Raw genomic sequence first — 24,582 nt, 5'->3', positions numbered from 1 at the left:
TGTCTATATCACACCGAGTATAATGATTTCATCTTGTTCCCACAGTCCTACGAGATGACTTCAGACAAAATCCTTCCGATGTCATGGTGGCTGTGGGGGAGCCTGCTGTGATGGAATGCCAGCCTCCACGAGGCCATCCGGAACCCACCATTTCGTGGAAGAAAGATGGCTCCCCGCTCGATGACAAAGATGAAAGGATAACTGTGAGTATTTAACTCAGCAGTGGGGAACATTTAGAGAACTAGCTGTATATATCTTCACCAAAAAGGGAAAAGTGAAGCAGGTTTTTTTACTTTTTTGTTTTTTTAATAAAGGGTGATATTAGCTCCCATTTTCACTTCTTTCCATTACAATAAACATCTTTCCATTTTCCCTGTATTGGCATGAAAATGAGTGAGCAAAATGCGTGTTGCTTCGTTTGGCGATTAGGAAGAGAAAACCGTAATTTCTACTTTAATGTCTTAGACTTGACACTTTTATGAATGATTTAGTTGTTATTATAATTCAGGGCATATCACATCTCCATATGCTACAGTAAAAATTGTTAAAAATTCGGTAATACAGTATGTTTCCAAAGGCCTCCTAAGTCACTTAAGCATTTGTGGGTTGTTTTTTTCTTCTCTCTTTCTCCTTTTCAAATGGCTTTTGTGTTCTGTAGAATTCACTGTTGTTCCTAAAAACTAAAATCTCATTCTGAATGATGGTTCAGGATGGATTTATCTCCTTCCAAAATAAAATTGCGTAACAAGATTATTAGATTGCAAATTCCTGTTATATACAAGTAGAGAAATATGCTATCTGGAGTAAGGATGCATTTTCTTCTTGACATCAGTGAGTCTGTATGATTCTTTGCCTTTTCTTTCTTTTTCTATCTTGTCAGGTGTTTGCTAAAGTACCAAAATAACTGAACTCTCCTTGGTTCTATGATTGGACAGTCTTGCCCTCTATAAGCTTCTTTGTTTTGCTCATACTCTGTGTCCGTTATGAATTCATTGGCCAAGATTTAGAGGTACTCAGGAGAATACGTGTTTAAGTAAAAGTCACTGCTAAATGTGTAGAAGAACAAAGTTATAATACAGACCACTTAACCCTAATAAACATTTGTACTATTTCTGAACAACCAGTTAGCCGATTAGCATGAGAATTAAATAGTGAAAAATAAAATCAAGAAGGTTATGGTCGACGGATTTTAAGGACCTTGAAGAAAAAAAAAAAAAAAAAACAAGCATTTTTTCTGCAGTGATCTGATTTAGAATGAGTGTCTCAAGGGATTTTTATAATTCTAGCAATTGGAATGAGAATAACCTGGCTGTACTTTTAAGAGGTGTGGAAAAGTCACATGGCAAAGTGAACTGTATGGGAAACACTGGGGAAGTGAAGTTGAGAGCATAGGAGAGTAGAGACTATAGAAACAAATGCTTCTTTTATTGGTGATGACGGATTCCTTTTAGATTTATGTATAATTAAGATAATATCTTTGTCTTAAAAACATATTTTAAGTCATCTAATGACCACTATCTGTAATTTCCATTTCCCTGCCTGAGTGATTCAAACACATTGAAACCATTATTACCCATTTCCTCCTTCAGATCTTTCCTGATTAATTACCTATTTGTGTTTAATACCAATGAATGCTGAAATTCTTAGCATTGGAGATGCAGCATTAAGCAGAAATCAGTGAGACCCCTTCTGAAGTTTAAATTCAGTGAGAGTACAGGTAAAAACCAAAATAGATAGTATAATATATAATATGGTAGACTATAATCAGTCCTGTAAAATATACTAAAGGAGAAGACAGATTAATTAAGATAGGGGTAGGATTTCAGTTTTAAATAGGATGACCAGAGAATGCTTCCCATAAAAACCTGAAAAAAATTGAAGGAGGAAACTACACAAGCACCTGGAAAAGTAAACAGAAGAAAAGTTTAAAGACTTTAATATGGGGACCACCTAACACATTTTTTTTAAAGGAGGGAAGTAGCCAGTGGGGGTTGAGCAAAGGAGAGGTTGGTAGGAGATAATATTGGGAAAACAAGTAACTAGACTGTAGATATAGATATATAGATATAGATGTAGACATAGGTACAGATATAAATATGGATTACTATAAGACCTTATAGATCTTGTAAATAGTTTGGCTTTTCCCCTTGAGTGAAGTGGAAAGCATCAGAGGATTCTCAGCAGAATCCTCTGCTGTCTTGAGAAAACCCTGACGGATAATAATGATTAAGCAGCGAGACTAGTTGGGAGATTTTGCAATAATCCAGACAAGATGGAAATGGTGGTTTGGCTCTGTGCACTAGGAGGGGAAGTAGTGAGGAGTGGTTAAATTCTGGATCTGCTGTGAAGTGATAGCCAGCAGAATTTGCTAACAGATTGGCTGTGGCTTATAAATAAAGAGAAGAGTCAAGGCTTACCTTAATTGATTGGTCTGTGCAATTGAAAATATTGAGATGCCATTAATTGTAGAAAGAGAGGATTTGGGGTTGGAAGTATCAGCAGCTCAGATTTGGACATTGTAATTTTGAAATTCTTATTAGATATCCAAGTATAAATGTCAAACAGGCAGTTGGAAACATGAGTCAGAAATTCAGAGTTGAGGTTGAGGCTGGAGAAAAAAATGGAGTTGTGGTAGACATAGCAAGTACTCATTACTGCGCAACCCTCCCCTCCTTCTGGGCAGATGAAAGACTCTGCTTCCCAGTTTCCTTGCTGTTGGGCAGACCAATTTGACTGGTGCAGCTTCGTGGGCTGTGAGTCGAAATTCAATAAATTAAATACTGGTGAGTGAGCCTCCAGCACTTTCTTTCTTCACCATGTGGCAACCAAGGGGGACACTTGTTCCAAGTAGTGCAGCTACAACATGGACACTCAAAGAACCTGGGTCCCTCAGTGATGGGTAACAAAACTTTCCACCCCACACCTCTGTCTGCCATGATGGACACATCAAATGAGTGAGCAATCTTTGTTGTATTAAGTCATGGAGCATTTCTTACCACAGGCTAATGTAGCTTGTCCTGATAAATATGGAAATCATCATCGTGTCCATATTATTTAAAAACAGGAGACTGAAGTCACCAAGGGAGTGATTATATGTAGAAAGGAAAAGAGGTCCAATGTTTAGCCCTCAGGGAGGAGAGGCAGAAAGAAGAACAGCGGAGACTAGGAGTGAGCAGTGAGAACCAAGGGAAAGCAGAGGGTAGCCAAACACTGAGCCAGTTGCAGCTGGTTTATCACATAATAGAACGACTGAGAATTGACCATGGAATTGAACAACTTGGTGGTCATTCATTGATGACCTTCCCAGGAGCACTGTCCATGGAATAGAAGGGTTGAAACCTCACTGACCTGGTTCAGGAGAGATTGGAAAGATTGAAATTGGACACAGAGAATGAACAATTCTTTTTATATTGTATCTTATATAGAAGATAAAAAATAAAGGGGATTGTAGTCTCACATTTTGAAATTTCTCAGACTTACTCTTAATATATGTGTATCTGTGCATTTTCTGTGATATTCACAGTTTAATACTGCTATGGTAAATTTGATTTTTTAATAAATCTCAGACCTTCCTATTGTATCAAATACTGAATTTGAAGCAATGTCATGGTTTTTGCCATAATGTTTAATTTATTAGTGGGTCTTCATTTATCCTTTGCTGCCCCAGAAGGTGCTCTCCTGTGAATGCAGGGTACTATTTATCTTACACACTAGTAGGGTAGAGTCAAAAAAAAGAACCATCTCCAATCAGGAATCAAAACAGTTTAAAGTTGTAATAACCTATGAGTACAAAAAAATGCCAAGATGTTAACGTTGTTAAAATCATTTAAATGCTGCCAAAATGATGATCCACAATAGTGTTCCATATGTTAGGAAGTTGTAACATCTGAAACTTCTATTATTTCTAAGACCATCTGTGTGTTTTGGATAAATTATGACTGTTAAACTGATAAAACACTAGAGGTAAAAAAAAAAATTATACATACAGGGAGATGAATAGATTAAAATCAGCAGTTTGGGTTCAGAATTACTGTTCTTATTTAGTTCATAATTGTTTTTGTTTTTGCTTTTGTTTTCCTTTAGGCGAGACAAAAATTAAGTAATTAAAACAAAAATTTCAAACAGAAACAGAATGTCTGACATTTATTTCCAGTTCTTTTTTTCTCCCCCCTCAAACTGGAAGTAGTCTCTTCAGAGATATTGGTTATTAGATATTTTACGTGATTCTTCTTTCCTAAGCTTTGTTTTCAAATAATTGTTTTCATTTCTGTTGTTAATGTACTTTGCCAAATGTATTGAGTACAGATGAACAGGAGATTAAGGCACATAATATCTTTATGAAAGGCAAGTAAAGATTGCACAGTTATTGCTACAGTTTTGGTTATAGGAATTTCTTGAGTTCTTTAATGTGGTAGCTTTCTTTGTTGAAAATGTAAACTACAACTCTCCCAGCTGTGAGAGCAAAGACACACCCTACAAAAAAGGGCAAATGTGTAATTGAATTGTAGCTGCACCTGTATTTTTGATGTTCTTAAGTCATTTCTTTTTACCTTGACCTGGATTCTGAGCCAAATTTTAGATCTGTGATGATTATAAACCAGCAATATATAAATAGCATTTTCTTATTTTCCTACTTGACAGGAGACTCTTTCAGAACTCTTTTGGCACTTATATCTTGGAATAATTTGAAGGAGGACTTAGATGATGTTTAGTCTTTCTTCCTTTCTTTTATTTTTTTTCTAGACATGAGTATTTATACTTAGAATTAGAAATAGAAGTAGTTTAACTGGCAGGCTGGATTAAGTAGATTTACTTCATATGCCTGAGAATTAGTCATAACCATTGTTATTAATAAATGAAATTTTCTCATAGAGATGAATCAGAGGACTGAAACTTTTTTGAGGGGGTAATGGAGAACCCTTGGATGTACCTTACAAAAAGTGATATATTTATTTTATTTCAACATACTTTGGAAATATTGTGCTTAAATTCACAATTGGTTTGTAAATGTGAAAAATTGATAATGTTAAAATTAGGGGAAAAAAGTATTGAGTACCTGCCATGTCCCTGATACTCTATGTTATCTCTAATTCCCTTAGAAACTAAATGAATAAGCTTTTTTTTTTCCTTTATGGCACACTTATACTTGCCAGTACTATCCTAAAAGAAGATGATGGTGACGATGATGATGATGGTAGTAAACACTTACTATAGCACTTTGCTATGTGCCAGGCCCTAGTCTAAGTACTTTGCTTATGTTGACCTAGTTAATCTTGATAAAACCTTTGTCAGATACTTCCCTGACAGGGGAGATACCATGATCACAAAGGTGGTTTTCCCAGGACGAGGCTTATCCATTGCACTCTCGATGTGCTGATCCATGGGATTTCCCCAAATGTGGGAAACTTGACTGCATAATTTGTAGTAGTGGGGGACTGTGTTTGTGCTTTCTCCGGGGGGGGGAGGGGGATAAAACTTTGTCAGATAAATACTAAAAATTTCACTAATGCAGCAATTAACTCTGAATTGGCTGGGGAACAATTATGTGAGCCTGTGTCTTTTGCTCACTAATAATATTTTCTGTAGGCTCTTATATATATATTATATACTATACACTATACACACACACACACATAATGACTCTGACTTGCTATCAATGTAGATTTCAACTTAGAATAACAATATCCTTTAGCTTCTGCTGTAAAATATTATCTTTAAGGGGAGCCTGTTTGGCTCTGTCCAGAGAATACCCAACTGTTGATCTCAGGGTTGTGAGTTCCAGCCTCATGTTGGGTGTAGAGATTACTTAAAAATAAAATATTTGAAAAAAATTGAAATAAAACATTATGTTTATAAGGGTCTGGAGAGGTAGTTTACATCATGAAGATGATGGTGGTCTTGAACGTAGGATTGGTACATTTAAGAATTGGCCCAGGGGCACCTGGATGGCTCAGTCATTTAAGTGGCCAACTCTTAGGGTCATGATCTCAGGGTTGTGGGATCGAGCCCCGCATCAGACTCAGCATTCAGTATGGAGTCTGCTTTAGATTCTCTCTCCTTCTCCTTCTGCCACCACCCCTCTCCCTCACTGCCCCTCTTGCATGATCTCTCTCTCCTGGCTCTAACCCAATCTCAAAAGATATGAGGATGACCCATAACTATTTACCATATGACACTTAGGGAAAGAAGGATCTATCTTAAAAAGGATATTATGAATCAGTGAATTGTTCAGTTGAATGTGTTTTATGATTAACTGCCCAAATTGTAGATTAACCAGGTTCAAATATAATCAGCTGTACACACTTCAAAACTTATTGCTGAAGAATTAAATGATTATAAGAAATTATATGATGATTAGGAAATTGAGTTAAAGAAAATATTGTTGATGTAGTGGCTTGGTGATTTTGTATAGATACAATAAAGTATAATAAAAAACTAATACCATAGGGGCGCCTGGGTGGCTCAGTGGGTTAAAGCCTCTGCCTTCGGCTCAGGTCATGATCTCAGGGTCCTGGGATCCAGCCTGCATCATGTTCTCTACTCAGCAGGCACCCTGCTTCCTCCTCTCTGTCTGTCTCTCTGCCTACTTGTGACCTCTGTCTGTCAAATAAATTAATTAATTAAAAAAAAAAAAAAACTAATACTGTAAACAGTGCAGTGTAGATTGTGAGATCTACCTGGACTCAATTCTGAAATATCAGAGTTAGTTTCTTAATAATAACCTTTGGCTTTCATTTATCTTGAGTGATTTCATTTTACCAGTTAAAAGCTTAAAAGACATTCATTTTTTCATGTTTGAAATTCTTAACTTTTTTTTTTAAAGATTTTATTTATTTATTTGACAGAGAGAAATCACAAGTAGATGGAGAGGCAGGCAGAGAGAGAGAGAGAGAGGGAAGCAGGCTCCCTGCTGAGCAGAGAGCCCGATGCGGGACTCGATCCCAGGACCCTGAGATCATGACCTGAGCCGAAGGCAGTGGCTTAACCCACTGAGCCACCCAGGCGCCCTGAAATTCTTAACTTTTGAGCTAAAATTTACAGATGAATAAAACATGCTTTTCCCATTCTCTTTGTATGTGGCTTTGTGACTTAAATATTTTTTAATGACATGTTATTCTTTGTGATAAGCTGTGCCTTGACTTTTTAATTTTTTTTTAAAGATTTTATTTATTTATCAGTGAGAGAGAGAGGGGGAGAGAGCGAGCACAGGCAGACAGAATGGCAGGCAGAGGCAGAGGGAGAAGCAGGCTCCCTGCTGAGCAAGGAGCCCGATGTGGGACTCGATCCCAGGACGCTGGGATCATGACCCGAGCCGAAGGCAGCCGCTTAACCAACTGAGCCACCCAGGCATCCCGACTTTTTAATTTTTCTTCCTACCTGTTCTATATGCTATAGTAGCATGCTATAAATAGTCTGTATGTCTTAAAAAGGTATTTTTTACTTAACTGAAAAAATAATTCAGATGATGGAGAAATAGTTTTATTATAAATTGTTTCCATCAAAGCCATAGTCAAACTTGAAACCATTTTACTGTCAATTTCATCTACCTGAAATTGTAGATACAGTTATGTTATAGTAGGTATATCTACTATTATAGATATAATTATCACATAATTATAATCAGATTTTTTCATTCTTCTTAGAAAAATTACAGCATCAATGTATTTTAACACAATGAACAAATGTATTAATGAATTTTTCTTAAGGTGACTTAGATGGGATGGCCACCCATGCTGGCTTGCTGGGGATTGTCCTGGTATTTACTTTAAAAAACCCTAGTCTTGGGAAAACCAGACAATTGGTCACTCTAAGCCTAGATTGCTTAAAGGAATTGATTTACATATGAATGAAAAATCACATGTGTATAAGGTAAGTAAAAAATAGTTAAAAAACAAATAGAAGGGTCTTAACCTGCATCATTTCTTTCATAAACCAGTTAAGGATTTGAAAATCATGAATGAAGTTAGGAGAAAAATCAGTTATACATTGAAAAAATTGTTTAGCCCTTCCCAATCCCATGCTGAGAGGTAGTTATTAGAATGCAGTATGTCATCAGTTCTTTTGCTAGTCCTTTTCTGCTTCCTGTGTGTCTTGGTAGGTTTCTTTGATTTCCCTCGTTGGTGTGATATTTTGGTGAAAAGCAGCTGACTCACATCCCATCCAAATCCCCAGTGTCCTCCAGATCCTTCACGAATTTGGCATTCAGCCTCGCCTTGCCAATTACTTCCTTTCCCCCCAATTCCCACATGTCTCCTTCTTAAGCCATCTGCTCCCTCCTCCCTTCCTCCGATTAGTGCCTTCCTCTGGTCTTCCGATTTCTTTTATTGTTCCATGTCTGCTCACTTCCTTTTCCCTCTCCTCCCCTAGAGGAAATCAGCAGACTTAATGCAGCTGATGTCATTGAACCCCCTTTCCCTGAGAAGTTAAATTTGTGCTCCTGCAAAATAAATACGTAGTTCTATTGTGTGGAGGTCAGAGGAAACAAGTAGAGTCAACTAGATTTTTTTCCCTGTCCATCTTACATAGAGAGTCATGCATATTGCATATTTTATATATTTTTAGACATAAAAAGGTTATTCATGATTTAAATCTGAGTTACATCAGTATAAATCTATAATGTGAAACGTGGTACTGAAGAAGGAAGAAATGAGTTCAAAAGTAAATTTATGCGCTATTCTACTGTCTTAAATTTCACACTTAACCAGAGAAATAGAGTAGATTAGTAGAATAAAACGTGGTCTTTTGTATTATGAGGACCACATTATAACTTTGGGTTTTGACACGTATCAAGTGCGTGATCTTACAGACATTTGATCTCTATAAATGTCATTGTTTCCACCTGTGACCTGAATTGTCTAATCATACCTATGTTGGTTGTGTTGTGGGAATTCAGTGAGAAAATACATCTTAAATGTCATTGTAGATGGTGACATACTCCCTCTCTATATTAGTAATGGACATTCTGGTTATTACTATTATTGGTATACCTCTTGAACTCTGGGTATATTTAGTTATCAAAAACTCTACAGAAAAGGAATATCAGGAACTGTTTGGGCCATAGCAATTTTAACTTTCCTGAATAAACAAACAAAAATATAAATATATATAAAAAGAGATGTAATATTTATGTCTCATCTAAATTTCTATCTGATTTCTGCCTGATTCAACACTGTAAGAAAACTCCATTTTCTACAGAATCACCAAGAGTATTCAGTTTAGGTGAGAAACATGAGTAAAGAATTTAGACAAATACTAATACTAAGAAACAAGTTTGAGTCCTCTGTACATCTTTAATGTGAAATGCAATGATCAGCAGGGGATTCCACAAGAGAATTTAAGCCCTAATGCCCTAAAGGCATTCACTGTGTGTAACAAATTGACTTTTCTTCCATGCATCTAGTTATGTACAATTCTCAGGAGAATTGAGAAATGCTGTGATTCAGATCAGGTATGCCGGTTGAGCAAGGCTGGTTTATCTTCCCAAGGAACATCCTGAATCTTTCCCGAAACTCGTAATTCTATTTAAATAGTTATACATATACTCATGTTTGGACACTGAAACTAGAGAAAAGAAAGCCAAGCATTTCAGACCCACTTGTGAAGTCTAAGCTCTCTCCTGATAGAATTGTGATAAGCGAAGACATTCTCAGTTCTAGCATACGAATTAGTTTAGATGACAGTATGATTATAAACACAATTCTGGTGAACATGTGGTTATTGCCCTAGTTTTTCATTATATATGTGTTAGAGATGTATTTAAAAACTTGGATACCAAGGGCTTGAAGGAACAGATGTTGAGAGTCTTTGCATATGCTCTTCCCTGCCTGGAATGTCCTGACCTCTATATCCTCTTTGTGTAACTCACTCATTTTTCAGGTTCCAACTTTTTTTTTTTTTAAAGATTTTATTTATTTATTTATTTGACAGAGAGAAATTACAAGTACACTGAGAGGCAGGCAGAGAGAGAGAGAAGGAAGCAGGCTCCCTGCTGAGCAGAGAGCCCGATGTGGGACTCGATCCCAGGACCCTGAGATCATGACCTGAGCCGAAGGCAGTGGCTTAACCCACTGAGCCACCCAGGCGCCCCTTTCAGGTTCCAACTTAAAGGCAACTTCTACAGACGAATGTTCTGCAAAACCCCACTCTGCACATCTGCTCTAGATGTATCTCCCTGCTATCCTGACCTTTGCCTTTTACTAAGTCCTCTTCTTTTAATCTGTTAGAAGTCATGATTTGTAAGTTACTCCTCTAATATTCATAGGAATCCTTGAGAGTCAGCTATATTCTCTGGGTTGGTCTTATGGTAGGAGTTCATTATATATTTCTTGGGAAAAAATTAAATAAATGAAATATAAATCAGAATCATGTTTCCCAACATACCTAGAGCCGATAAGTTGCTCATCTGAACATGCTTGATTTTATATCCGTATGTACTTTATGTATGTATTTTCTTATTCCCCTATAAAATTAAAAGGAGGTATCATCCACACTATTTCTTTTTTCTAAATCATGGTTTCCATGAACTTAACAGTATGTGAAGGAAGAGATGCTATGCAAGTTAGTTCTGTGAGTAAATATATTTCTGTAAGTGGGACTTATGGATACTCACAGAATTTTACAGATGGAGCTGACTTGAGAGATTGTGAATAGCAAACTCCTTTATTTTTAAGAAGAAAGGGGAAGTGAGGGAATGTGACTGGCCCCAAGTCTCTTAATGAATCTGTCTTCTGAGTCAGGAGTAAGAGCCAGACCTCTCAACACCAGATTTCTTCCTGTTCTGATTTTTCCCATGACAGATTAGACTTGATCAACTCTTCTTAAATAGCACTTACATTTGACTAAGACAAGTCCTAACACAAAATCCACAGGTAAAGTGTTGTCTTGGATTCATTTCATATAATTTTGCCACTTGTTTTGTGTCTCAAGTTCTGTGTTTCCTATCTTGGTAAGTACTGAAAGTAGTATTTTCAGTATGTAGGGTTTAGCAACCACCTCAGCTTATATATCCATTGGGCACAAACATGGCCTTGTGTCATTTTGATTAATAATTCTGAATATGTTTTGGCTTCATCAAGAATGTTATTAAGAATGTATCCCAGTCCGTCTTAAGTGATTGTGGTTGCCTCTGCATCTTATTCAAAAAAGAAAACAATTAAATAGCAACAATTTAAATAGTAAGTTAAGCCTAACCTATGGCCATCTTGGGGAGGTCCCTTCTGTCTCAGGTTTTCTTTTTTAAAATTTTAATTTAATTTAAAGTAGGCTCTCAACCCAGTGTGGTGCTTGAACTCACGACCCTGAGATGAAGAGTTGCATGCTCTACCAACTCAGCCAGCCAGGTTACCCTTGAAGCTCCTTTTAGAAGCTGCACTAACAACTAGACCTTGGCCAGGTCCTTTAATTATTGACACTATTAAGATAATAACATCTTCCCTGATTACTCATTAGGATTATTATGAGAATCAAACCAGAGCAATGAAAGTTGTTTTGAGGACTATCCATGATAGCCTCAATTGTAATGTGTTATTCTAAGTACTTACGTCTTGATTTTCAGTTATTATTTTCACATATTAAACCATGCTGTACCTTGTTTTGATCAGTTTTTAAGTGCACATCAAATATGAATCCCCTTCTTAATGGCATCTACCTTTGGGGGCTCTGCAATGTATAGTCCATTTACCCATTTTCATCTCAGTCCCTTGAGACACCTTGTTGTAATTCCTAATAAAGTCCTCATACGTATATGCAACCTTATTCAGGGAGGGCTCTAGTAGGTTGGATGCAGAGTTACTGTAGCAGAGGCTGAAGACTTTCAGATAATGTATTTTCTACTTCAACAAATAGTCTTTGGTTCAGGAAACAGGAAACAATACACTATAAAATTTTCAGGTTTCCTCTAAGTAATGTAATGAACGTCCCTATGAGTACAAGTCCTAACATATGTGAAAAATCAGAGTAATCTTGAACAATGTTGATGTTTTATCCTGTTTTGTGTTTCGGGCCATTTGTCAGTCTTCTTTTAAATCTCTTGAGATGATTCTGGCTTTCTGATTTTTTTTCCCCCCGAACGGGTTTCCTTAAAAATAGTTTTAAGTATTTTTCTAAAATCTAATCCCACCCAAATGTTGGTTTCAACCAAAACAATGTGAGAAGACATAGGGAGTACTTAACCAGATCTGGCCAAGCCACCTTCCATATGGTAATCGGCCAACTCCTAGATTCCACTGGGCTGAAACCTGATGTGGGTGTATGCCTCTGTTTAATGTCCATGATCCTTCGGTCAGAGTAGACCTTCCAGAAAGTAGTAGCTCAGACATTTTGAGTCAACTAAAGTTGTACCTCGTAATTCAACGTAATTATGAATATAGTATACTAACCAGAAGTGTTATAACTCTATGAAATGAACACACATAGTCAGATGACAAAGCCCGTAATAAGAATTTCAGGTTAATTTATTGGGTCTACTAATAGAGAAAGCAGGTTACAAATACCGCCCCCCACACCCCCGCCAACCTGCCTTTTTTCTCCCTGTATAATACATGCTCACTCAAGCAGCTGTGTTTCTTCATCTTCCAAGACTTTGATATATTTTATCAGGCTATTACATTTCTCCAAATAGTCAAGGACTAATGAAATTTTACTACTGTCTGGGAGCACTTTGTTTAATTATGGGTTAAAGTAGTTTGCCCAATTAGAGGTATATCTGTGGCTTCAAGGATGGTGCTCTAACCGGTTTATTTTATTTTGGATGTTCTATTAATCACAGATGAAATGCTTCTCAAAAGATAAGAGTTTTAAAATATATCTTAAAGCATTGCTTATAAATCTTAACTCTAATTTGGAAACCATTTAAATGATAACGAAATACATTTTGGTAAAATGTATTTTACCAAATAAGTTGATAACTTATTGGTTACAAGTTGGCTTTTCCCATTGCCTGTAATTTTTGTGTTTGCTCAGAATGACCCAGACTTCACTTGTTTTCTGGGTACCATAGGCAGAATGAATTATAATCTTAAAAGCAAAGTAGTATACTGATTGAGAAATGTGCTTGATTGTACAAGGCATTCTTTTCATGCTTTAACATGGTCCAAGATGCAGAAATCAAAGAAATTATTTTAAGCCTTTAAAAGTGGTGGGAATTTCTTTTTCATTATTTGTAGCTGGCTAAGATTGACTCTAGTTTTCAATCTTTACATATTATCACTTTTATATAGGGATACTATCTCAAAGAAGAATCCCAAATCTTATGCTGAGGTCCATGTCTAAACTAATGCTGATTTTGCATTTCTTTTGTTCAAAGGATAGGTGCTTTAAAAGCACTAATATTCTCTTGATAACATCGGACCGCTCCAATTTTCATCTGCTTAAACCTGAAGAATTTGATAATATGGTAAATAGTATACTTATAAAGTAATCTGTTATGCATTAACAGAATTACTAACAGATGGCACAAGTTTTCTCTTTTTAAATCTTACAAATCTAGGTGATCATGAAGCTTTAAATGCTGATCTCAGTAGAAATGAGCTCCTGTTTATGTCACCTTTAAGAGCATCATCTCGTATGGGAAAATCTCAAGAGCAGTTGAACTCAATATGGGTAAAACTGGTTGAAAGTAATGGAAATTTGTTTCCTTGAGTGGATAACGTGTAATTCGCTCAGGAATCCATCATTCCATATTCCTTTGCTTTTGAACATTCATGGTGTCACTTTCCTCTCACCTAGACATATTAAGCCACTGTATTGCCCTATGTATCATGCTTATAAAAGATCATGGCAGATTTCCTCATCTTTATTAGGGAAGCTTTATAAATATGCTGTTTACATTATAAACATGCCATGATAGTAAATGCATGTTTATTTGGGGAAAGAAGAACCATTCCTCTGTGTAGGAACTAATATAAAATATTTACCTAACTACACTTTTCTTGCAAAGAACACATGCAAGATGTCAAGTGTAAACATGCACCTTTTCCCCCGGCTGCCAGATGGATTAAGGGCAATTAGGTTGGATATCCAGATCGGTCAGGCTGAAATTGTGGAGTGAGATAGAAGGAGAGCCACCAGGCTAACGCATTCAGGCAAGCCCACCAACAGCACCTGCTTCTTTGCCACGCCATTGAGTCCTGTCATCTACCCATGCGCAAGATAGTGCTAATTTATACTTTGTCATGTGGGATGCAACGAAAATACAAGTTCCTGCTTTTGGTTCCCAAGGAAGCACTCTGTGTGAGTTTTATTTTGGATCTGCGGAGAATGAGCTCTGATCCACTTACTGAATGAGGGAGAGCGGGTTTTTGATATTCTGAGCCTTCGTTTTCTCATCCGCAAATAGGAAAATATGCTTCCTTGGTGGGATTGTTGTAAAAATCAAAGGTGAGAAATGCAACAGTGTCGTGTATGGAGCACATGTTGATAATCACGATTTTTCCTTACTTACAGCAATAAAAATCCAGATTGCTGTTTAAATACCTTCATACATTTATGATGTGGACCACAGATTCACTGATATAATTTTCATGTGCTTTTAGAGAATATCATCAAAGGCACTTTACACTTAAGACTTAATTTTTTTCAGAAGTTACGTTTTTGCAGATGATTTTTGGGGTGGGGGGGCATAGGGAGAGGGAGAGAGAATCTTAAGCAGGCTCTGTGCCCAGCGTGGAGTCCAAGGCAGGGCTCCATCTCAGAACCCTGAGATCATAACCTGAGCCAAAATCAAGAGTCAGTCACTTAACTGACTGAGCCACACAGGTATCCCTAGGTTTTTGCATTGCTAAGTCCTTTAAAACTTCTTTTGAATCATCCAAGAATTTAAATTTATTTAGTACCTTGACATTAAGTCATTAGAATTTGAATTTGTCCTCTGCAAGGCAATATAAAAAGGTGTACTTCTAACTTGAATTGTAAAATATCAAGCCTTTTGGGGCACCTGGGTGGCTCGGTGGGTTAAAGCGTCTGCCTTTGGCACGGGTCATGATCCCAGGGTCCTGGGATCGAGCCCCGCATGGGGCTCTCAGCGGCAGGCCTACTTCCCTTTCTCTCTCTCTGCCTCCCTTTCTGCCAACTGTAATCTCTGTCTGTCAAATAAATAAATAAAAATCTTTAAAGAAAATCAAACCTTTTTCTGAAGTGATGAATGAAATCAAAGAATTCTATTGATCTGATTTTTTATACGGTCTTTTCTGTGGGTGTTGTGCTATATACTAGAGATATGATAAGTCCTTTACTATTGTAGAATTTATATTCCATGTGGGAGAGAGGCAAGAAACATGGGATCAGGTTTTTTGTTGTTTTTTAATTGACTTTATCTTGTTCTTTAATCTTTGCACTGGCTTACCTTGCTTCCACCAGAACCTTTCCCACCACTTAATTCTAGAACCTCATGCTATTAGGATTTAATAATTACTCTTAAATAGAATAATAGAATAGAAGATTAATATTTAGTTCATAGAATAACTAGTCATTAGGTTTATGTGGGTGCAATCTAGAAATACAAAATTCTGAATTTCAACTCAAAAGTTCAAGCACCTACAGACTTGGGGTTAGGAGCGGTTCAGAACACTGAGATCATTAATACCCTTGATACCTTTTTGCACTGCATTTTCTGTTCAGGAAGCTTTTGTCTTGAACAGAGAACTGAGCTATTTATAACCGAGAAAGATTATTTTAAACAAAAACCAGTCCCCTTCAATTTCTTTTTTCACAGAAAACTATAGAAATCTAAGAATTCCGGGGGCACCTGGGTGGCTCAGTGGGTTAAAGCCTCTGCTTTCGGCTCAGGTCATGATTGCAGGGTCCTGGGATCGAGCCCCACATCGGGCTCTCTGCTCTTCGGAGAGCCTGCTTCCTCCTCTTCTCTCCCCGCCTGCCTCTTTTGCCTACTTGTAATCTCTGTCTGTCAAATAAATAAATAAAATCTTTAAAAAGAAAAGAAAAGAAATATAAGGAGTCAAGACACTTTTTTAAAAAATATTTCTTACTTGTCCATATCTTTTTTTTTTCTCCTAACTTTATTTTTTTATAGTTTTTTAAAATTTTTTATTAACATATAATGTATTATTAGCCCCAGGGGTACAGGTCTGTGAATCGCCAGGTTTGCACACTTTACAGCACTCACCGTAGCACATACCCTCCCCAATGTCCGTAACCCCAACACCCTCTCCTCACCCCCCTCCCCCCAGCCACCCTCAGTTTGTTTTGTGAGATTAGGAGTCTCTTATGGTTTGTCTCCCTCCGGATCTCATCTCGTTTCATTTATTCCTTTTCTACCCCCCAAGCCCCCCACGTTGCCTCTCAACTTCCTCATATCAGGGTGTCCGTGTCTTAATCATTAGTTCTCAGGAAATAGTGAGAAATGTGTGTGGGTAACTCGGAAGCTTGATATAAACCATCAAGAAGAGTTCCTTTAAGCACTGGCTCCAGCCTTTTTGTCTCATGAATTTAATGTCTTCCTCACATGTGCAAATGGCCCAACTTGCTTTCTTAGGTGGTATTTAGATATATTTTCGTTTATTTTAACAGAAGCGGTGTTGGGGGAGAAGGGGGTTATTATTTTTATCTTATCATATGTCCCTTATGGGAGGAGGCACACATTTGCCAAATAACGGAGCTGGGTTCTGTCATAGTCTTGTGATCAATAAAAGAGAGCAAAGCAATTGGCCATATGGATATTGAGTCTCTGACCCTGGTCTGATGAGCCCTGACTTCTGATTAATCAATTAAGCTTGTCACTTGAAAGTCTGCTCTTGCTCTCCTTTGACTCTGGGATTAAAATTCCACAGAATGGGAGTGGGTGTTTACTTCAATGTGTAGCTACTTTAGGGATGTTCATATTGGTAGAGAACCCCGGTAAATAGGATTAAAGGATTTTATTGCTTTTTACTTTTTTTTTAATCTTTTTTTTTAATTATGTTATGTTAGTCACCATACAGTAGTACATCATTAGTTTTTTATGTTGTGTTCCATGATTCATTGCTTGCGTGATTTTTACTTTTTTCACATTTTTCCCATAAAGTAATTCTCCTGAGTTAATTTCCATAAAGTCATTGTGAATTTTTGAATCCAAGAATCCCCTGCGTACTCAACCTTGATTTGACTTTTTCTGCCATGGTTATGTATCATCTTCAGAATATAAGTGCATTTAAATTTCAAGAGTAACAAATTATACACAGTCTGTGGAAAAGGCATTATTTTAGCAAGGCGTTTGGGGGGTGAGGGAAATTCTCACACTGGACCAAAACTGTAGAGAGAAGACCCTAAGTGTAAGAACTGATGGAGAGAAAAGAGGAATTTATTGTTTGAAAAGTATTTTCAGCTGGTGCACTTGTAACTTGAAAGAGCCAAGTGTTTGAAAATGAGCTTTTTCTTCCCTCAAATACTATGAGCATTTGTCATCTTGATTTCTAGAGTATAGTCATAATTCCTCCATAGATTTTTTATTTCAGGCTGTCCTAACAGTGACTGTATGTAAATTCAGAGTTATAGCCAGTTGGTTGGACGAGGTGATAAAAAGCAAACCTGGTTTTGTACAAAAGTGAAAATTGCCCATAAGACTTTGTTTTTACCTTTAAAACAGCAGGACATTGTTTCATGAGACCTGAGAAGGAACTGATACATTAACTTTAATAGCTATGAGCTAAATTAATTTTTTATACACATGCAGAGTCCTACCACATAACGCCTATAATTTTCATAGAGGTAAAAATCAATCACCTTCCTTACTTTTAGGAGATAGCTAGCAAAGGCTATTCTCTTCCCAAACCACTTTTCCTATTACCTCCTTTTTATAGGATTTACTTTGGGGTTCTGATCTTAATGTTGGCGGAACCAGACACCTGGGGAATCAGCTAAAAGCCTTCCCTGTTTATCCACTCTCCATTTCACTAGCGCCAAGCAGTTGTCTGCCCCTGGTTTGAAATACAGTCAATTAAAGGGGGCCTTTTTCGGGTGATTGCTTTAGGCCACCTAACTGTGACTGGCTCAAGAAAACGGGTGTCTAAGAGAAAATGCCCAGCCGAAGTTTCCATATTGACTTTGAGCCACACTTCAGGGAAAGGGGTGGGTTTTAAAGTGACTGTGTTTCTTTTCCATGATTCCTTGTTAAAATGAGGATTCATGGGAAGCCCCTCTAGTGAGATAAACTCAACAGACAGAAAGGTAATAATTTATATCTTCGCAAGGAAAATCCTCCTGTCCCTGGAACTCAACTGTGTCTCTCTGTAGGGAGGTCCCTGTTGCCTACAATTAGCAGTTGAGCACTTCCCCACGTAGTCTGTGATCAGATTATCAGAGGTGTGTGCCTCTGCGGCCGCCGACAACCAACTACCAATTTATAAATTGCTATGCGGGAGAAAAGAAAAGTTTAGTCCGGGAGATGGAATTAACAGAGAAATGCAGCTGCCGTAGTCCTGGGCAGCAACATCTCCCAGCCCGTGTTCTTAGCTGGCAGCTCCCCAAGCTGTGGAGAGCCACGGGCTCCCACTGGGATAATTCTTTTTCTGCATGAGTCTCTTGTTGCTTCCCTCTGATGACCCAGGGTGTTTAAACTCCTGGCTGAAGCCGTGTTGGTTTTTAAACGGTATTGTAAAGTGTACCGGCAAACAAATGAAATGAGATCATGTTCTCTTCTGTGCCTGCAGCCCAAGCAAGTATGGGACACCCGTGGAGAGATCCTGGTTTGCCTCTTTTTCCTCTGTCTTCTACTGAACAGTTGAAAGACCTACAAGTTACGGTTTTCTCCTTGTAACGCCGCCCCTTTTAAATGGTCATTTGATTGCTTTCGATTGGTCATTTTCGTAACTTTTTATAGTGACTGTGTACTTACCCAGGCATCTTTATGTTCCATGAGATGTTTTGTGCAAATCCCATGGACATTATTTACACTTGAAGTAGATGGCAGAACGGAATGGGCTTTGCGGAAGAAGGGTGCTGAGTCAGTGGATGAGTGATACCCAGGTAAAAGAGTTTGGTGGTGGAATTAAAATGTGAATTAATTTTCTAAATAATCTACAGTAAAACAAACTATATATGGTGAATACTACTCTGTAATCTGTTTTTCTCAGTTTCTCCTATCTCTGTGGTATAGTTGCTCTTGTTGTGTCTTGTTGAGTCCGTATCGAGCTGGGGATGAGTACAAGGTAAATTTACCGAACAGCCTTTGGATAAACAGCATGAAGCCAGGTCATATCTAATCAAGAGTCTTGAGTGGGAAATATTTCAAACAATGCCTTTTTTTTTCTTCCTTCCCCCTCTCTCCCTCTCTCTCTCTCTCACTAAGGTCTCTATGAACCGAAATGAAAAAAGAATAAGGAAGGGTGAACGTTTTTCAGAAAATGAACAAATGAATTGAGCGAAAGTCACCTTTATGAAAAGTAGGAAGAGGAAATAAACTTTGTTAGCCTGGAAGAACTGGGATTTGGCCAGTCCTGTTTATTTAAAATAAAACATATGATTGAGACTTAAATATGAAATCGTGTTGTCATGGATACCTGATATTTAAAAAAGCATTATTTTTGTGTGACAGCAGGAGCCCAAATAAGCAGAATAAACAAAAATTGTCCTAGAATGTGTTTATATACTAAGAAAAGTGTTTATGGTGACTAGAGTAATAGATACAAATTGTTTTAGGTCAATGATTTTTGATAGTGGAAATTTGTCAAAAATTTAAAATTGATTCTGATTACTAACTACATTAAAATTTGGGTTCCAAAGAGTGAAACAAGAGCCCAATCATTAATATATATATTCAGAAATATAATACCTATATTTGATATTAGAGCAGAATTAGTAAAAACATGAAATGATTTAATTCTAAACATGACTTTTTTTATTAGTGATTCTTTTCGAACTACTTAAAGATACAAGAAATATTGCTGCATAAGAAACACAGTAATTTCTTTGATACTGTGTAAGATCTGGATACATAAATTATCTTTTACTTGGTTGTAATTTTTTTTTTTAGATTGCTGTGAGACATGTGTTTTATCCAATCCTTTGTCTGTCATTTGTACTTTTAATTTTACTATCACCAGTCATTTTGCTTAACTTCGAATGCGGTAAAGCATGGTTGTGTCTGAAGGATGCTATTGTAGTGTATCTTGTAGAAAATACAGATGCGTTAATCTGAATTGTTTGCGGTAAAGCAACAAAAAAGTCATACTACTTTGGCAGCCAGATGGGAAAGTATTGGCCATTATTTTAATTCCCCCTTCTCCGCTTCCTGCTCAAGCAAGACATCTTTTTGGTTTGTTTTTGTTGTCGTTGTTGTTGAATTAATGTTAAATTTGAAAAAAACTAAAAGCCATTGTTGTGACGCTTCTTTACGTGTCTCTGTTGAAAGGATTCCGTAGGGACTGTCCAAAACCGTCCTGTAGTTTCTTTCACTAAAGAGAATGTCTGGGGGCCATGGCTGGCCATCTGGGGTACCTGCATCTCATTGTCATTAAGAAGTCTTAAACCCATGCAAAGTACTTCTCCTCCAGTTCACAACAGCTTGGTCGCCCCGCTGTAGGTCAGAGATCCAGGCAGAACTGACAACATTGCTGGGAATAGATATTCTACCCAGAGAGAGTTAGTAGTAAATTATCTAAGGATGATATATGCGAGACTAGACTGTAATTCAAAATCTCTCCTCTTATTTACTTTGCAAAAATAGTAGAAGAACAGTGGTAAAGAATCAAGTTTTTCAGAAAAAAATAATTTCTAAGCCCAGGTGCTTTAAAAATATCACTCTTGATGTTAACCCTGCTTATCAAGCCTTCACCACTGTAAATGAATATTTCTGAGCCTTTAAATCTTTTTGAAAATTGTAAAAATTCATTACTGCCCCATTTCTCACTGGTATAATAAAACCTATGTATGTCTGAACATACATATTACTTGAACATCTTTCTCCTTTAGCTTCTAAATCGTTACTCTCTTAATCTGTTGTTATAATATAGCTTAAAAATAGTATTTCTAGTAAAGAACACAGATTGTAAATGCAAAATCTATTAAAGGAAATGAGATAAATTGTATGACAGTTTGGTGGTTAGCAATTTGAAATCATCTTTGAAGCCCTTAATATAATTAGTGGTTTCATTTTTGGTCTGCTGAATTCAAGTCACATTAAGTTAATGTAATTAAAAGCAGAAAAGATTTTGTGTAGCCAAACTAGTTAATTAGCCCCAGTTGGGTTAGTATGTTAACCTAGAGGTATATGGCTAATGTTGTGAGGGTGATGCCTGGGGGGAAAAAAAAAAATTCAAGTGTAACAGATATTGCAAATCATCTGACTTCCTTTAGGGTAGAAAATGAAGACATACCAAGGAGTTCATTTTAAGTTCATCTTTATTTCTGATTCTAAGTACTGATTGCAGGGTAGGCTATATACTTCATGGAATAACCAGACAAAAAGCTTACATAATTTACTTTTTTAAAGAAAACATGCTTCTATGTGTACGAAGATAATCAGTTTTTCTTCTTGTATTCTGGAAAGAAGAATTGTAATTGAGATTCTAATTCTGATTTTTTCATGCTTGCCAGAAATATAAAATGATTCTGGTTTTGGTTAGAAAGCCATACCTTACACCTGATTTTTCTATATTATCTTTGTATTTAGTAAAGAGTCTAGTAAAGAGGAAAACATTCCAGAAAGGGATTTTCAACAGCCTCAGAAAAATCTTTAAATACCAGGAGAGAAGACATTTTACCCCTGAGGAAAATGACCATGTATTCTTTTTTAAAGGGAAAAATGCTATTTTATAAGAATCCTGTGTATCAAATACATTGACATGTTCAATACCTTAATGTCTCTGAAACACTTTTAAAAAAAAAATTCAGAGGCCGATATTTAAAACTTTACAATTCTTTACCACTTTCTCCTTGTTCTTATTTTTTTTTTTTTCCTCTTCTGTCTCCTTCCCCAAAAAGAGCAAGTCCACTGGGAGACCTTTGTTTTGTTTTGTTTTTATCAAGTATGTAGATAGCTGAGGCCCCCCTTTAAGCACTGTCTAGAGCTTATGGAAATGTGGGTTTCAAATGTGGTTAGCACCGTGGTCTGGTAAGGTATATGGTAATGAGGAAGGAGGACCCCTGCCTCAGATTTTTGACATAGGCTGGATGCCAGCATATTGTCTGAAAGCTTAACTCCTTCAGCTTCTCCACCACCGGGATTATGTTAATTGAAGAAGTGTTGCCTCAGTGCCCTGTTTAACACTGTTTCTGTTCATTATACAAACTCCTTTCTGATAGGTTTACAATTTGGCTGTCAGATCCAGTTGCAGGAGGAGACCTGCCAAGACATATTTCTTAGCTTGTTTTAAATGTGGCTATTTTCACATTTATAGTGTTTTGTATGTGTTCAACATATTTTTCCTTTCTGTGTAGAGAGGAAATGTCAGTTTTTGGTTTACAGAGGGGCACGAAGATTTAGAATGTATAAAGTCACCCTCTACAGTCAATATTATTATATGACTCTACATAAAATGGTGACGATTAATGACAGGTCCTGCTTGAGAGCCGGTGTGTTCTCTTTGGTTGGGGTTATAGTGCTGTGTTTTCCCTGTTCTTTTGTTTATTGAAAAAAACGGGCTCCCATGTAGTCCACGATTGTGACCATAGAGAATAAAATGATGGTTTTTGCTTAACTCGGTTTCCATTCAGCCATTGACATAATGCACAATCAACTTGCATTTATACGTATTGAAGACTACCATTTCTATTCTTTCTTTTTCTTTCTTTCTTTCTTTCTTTCTTTCTGTATTTCTCTATCTGCTACACTTTGTTGTTTCTTCCTTCCCCTTTGTCAGTTTCAGTCTCTGACATCTCTAAGGAGATCAGTTTCCTCCAGGTTTGGTGAGACTTGTTTAGTGTTCCATTTAAGTTGTCATGTCTGCTTGGAGACCCTTAACTGTTATTGCCAGTGAGTACAGAATGGAATGCAGTATTTTAGAATGAAATTGTAGAAGGTGTGTGTCGGGGGTGGGGGGTGGTATTTATACTAATCTCAGAAGTTGCAGCACTGATTTCTGAAATAGAATAAAAAAATACTTATTATTTTGTCTAATTTTAACTCCTCTTTCCTGTTGTTCTTTTAATCCAGCATTTATCCTTAGGCCCAAGCCAGGCCTTTAGGCAAGATTTCTCAACCTCGGCACTACCGACATTTTGGGTGTGATAATCCCTTTTTTGTGGAGGACTCCAATGTGCATTGTAGGCAATTTCAAAGCCTCCCTGGCCTCTGCCCCCCAGCAGTTAGTAACACACCTGCTCCCCCCTCAGTGGTGACAACCACAAATATCTTAAGACATTGCCGTATATCTCCTGGGAGAGGATAGGTGATTGCCCTCATAAAGAATCACTGTTTTGGAGGAAATAAGAACGTATTTGGCCTGAGAATTACTTGTTTCTCAGGCTTTACTATGTTCATGCAAATAAACCTTTTCCTGACGAAAGCAATGGAAGATGTGTAACTAGTTCATTTTCATAAAAAGCTTCTGGATGTGGCCTTGCAAAGGAAGATTGGTTTTGATTAGGCAAATGTCCCTTTAATCATTAAATCCATAAGCATAGTATCTAATTATGATGAGCAGGCATTTTTCTAAGTACTCTGCGTGATTTAGTTCATGTAACTCTCGATAGCCTTGGAGATGTGTGTTAAGAGAATCCCCATTTTAGAGATGAGAAGCAGAGGTACCGAGGCGTGAACACCTTGCCTGACCCTCCATGTATATACGAAGATGTGGTGATTCCAGGGCCCATGCTCGCTTGGCTTTCCTATGTGAATGTACAATTTGAAAGGTTGTCTGGGATTTAGAAATCTTCTCTCTCTCTCTCTTTTTTAAGTTTGTGTAGGTATTTTCATTTTGAGTTTGGTTCCAACCAGATAATGCTGGTAAAGAATGCCTCGAGCAGGGAAGAAAAAAGTGCAATTTAGTTGACTTCATGCAGCCATTGATGATTAATATCTCTTGCTGTTATTCAAGAAAAAAATGCATTTTTCAAAAAATGCCTTATAAGGGTTAATATTTTTATTTTTAGGCCTCAATTCATTATTTTAGGGTTTTTTTTCCATTGATACAGAAATTATATAGAAATGAACAGGTGTGACAAATGTATGCTTTTAATTATATTATGATTCTAATGGAGAAGGCTTCTCAAGATAAGAGATCATTTAAAAACATTTCTTGTAGAAATAAATGTCCTGGTGGGCCATACAACTAGTATTTACTTAAAAAGGACAAGAAAATATTTCGTAAAATGCCTGGTGGGTTATTTTTAATTTGAACAGTAAATATGGTTCAACAAAGCATTCTGTAGATTAAAATCTTAGAGAGAAGGACGGCTTCTCTCTCTATATTTAGTAGCAAAACATAGCTACGTGTCACCGAAGCGTAAGTCTCCTGGCAGATGGGTTTAGAAGTCTTTTCAAGATTGAGCCAAGTGTGACTACAGTTGACTCTTAAGCATCATAGAGGTTAGGGACACCCACCCCCTGCACAGTCAAAAATCTATGTATAACTTTGGATTCCCCCCAAACTTAACCAATAGCCTGCTATTAACTGGGTGCCTTACCCATAACATGAACATAACATTGTGTAT

At 37.1% G+C, this 24,582-nt stretch overlaps 1 protein-coding gene across 2 annotated transcripts in view; it reads left to right on the top strand.

Annotated features, from left to right (window-relative positions):
• The window catches only part of ROBO1 (roundabout guidance receptor 1), a 1,158,618-nt gene that overhangs the window by 1,015,530 nt on the left and 118,506 nt on the right, over nucleotides 1-24,582 (top strand). For both annotated transcript variants that reach the window (XM_082690172.1, XM_082690173.1), the window contains one exon: nucleotides 46-203. In XM_082690172.1, coding sequence (XP_082546298.1) covers nucleotides 46-203 — 158 coding nt within the window. The remainder of the gene's footprint in view (nucleotides 1-45; nucleotides 204-24,582) is intronic.

The sequence above is a fragment of the Mustela nivalis genome (assembly GCF_964662115.1).
Source record: "Mustela nivalis genome assembly, chromosome: 1".
NCBI classification, from domain to species: Eukaryota; Metazoa; Chordata; class Mammalia; order Carnivora; family Mustelidae; genus Mustela; species Mustela nivalis.
This window is presented reverse-complemented; position numbering and strand designations above follow the sequence as displayed.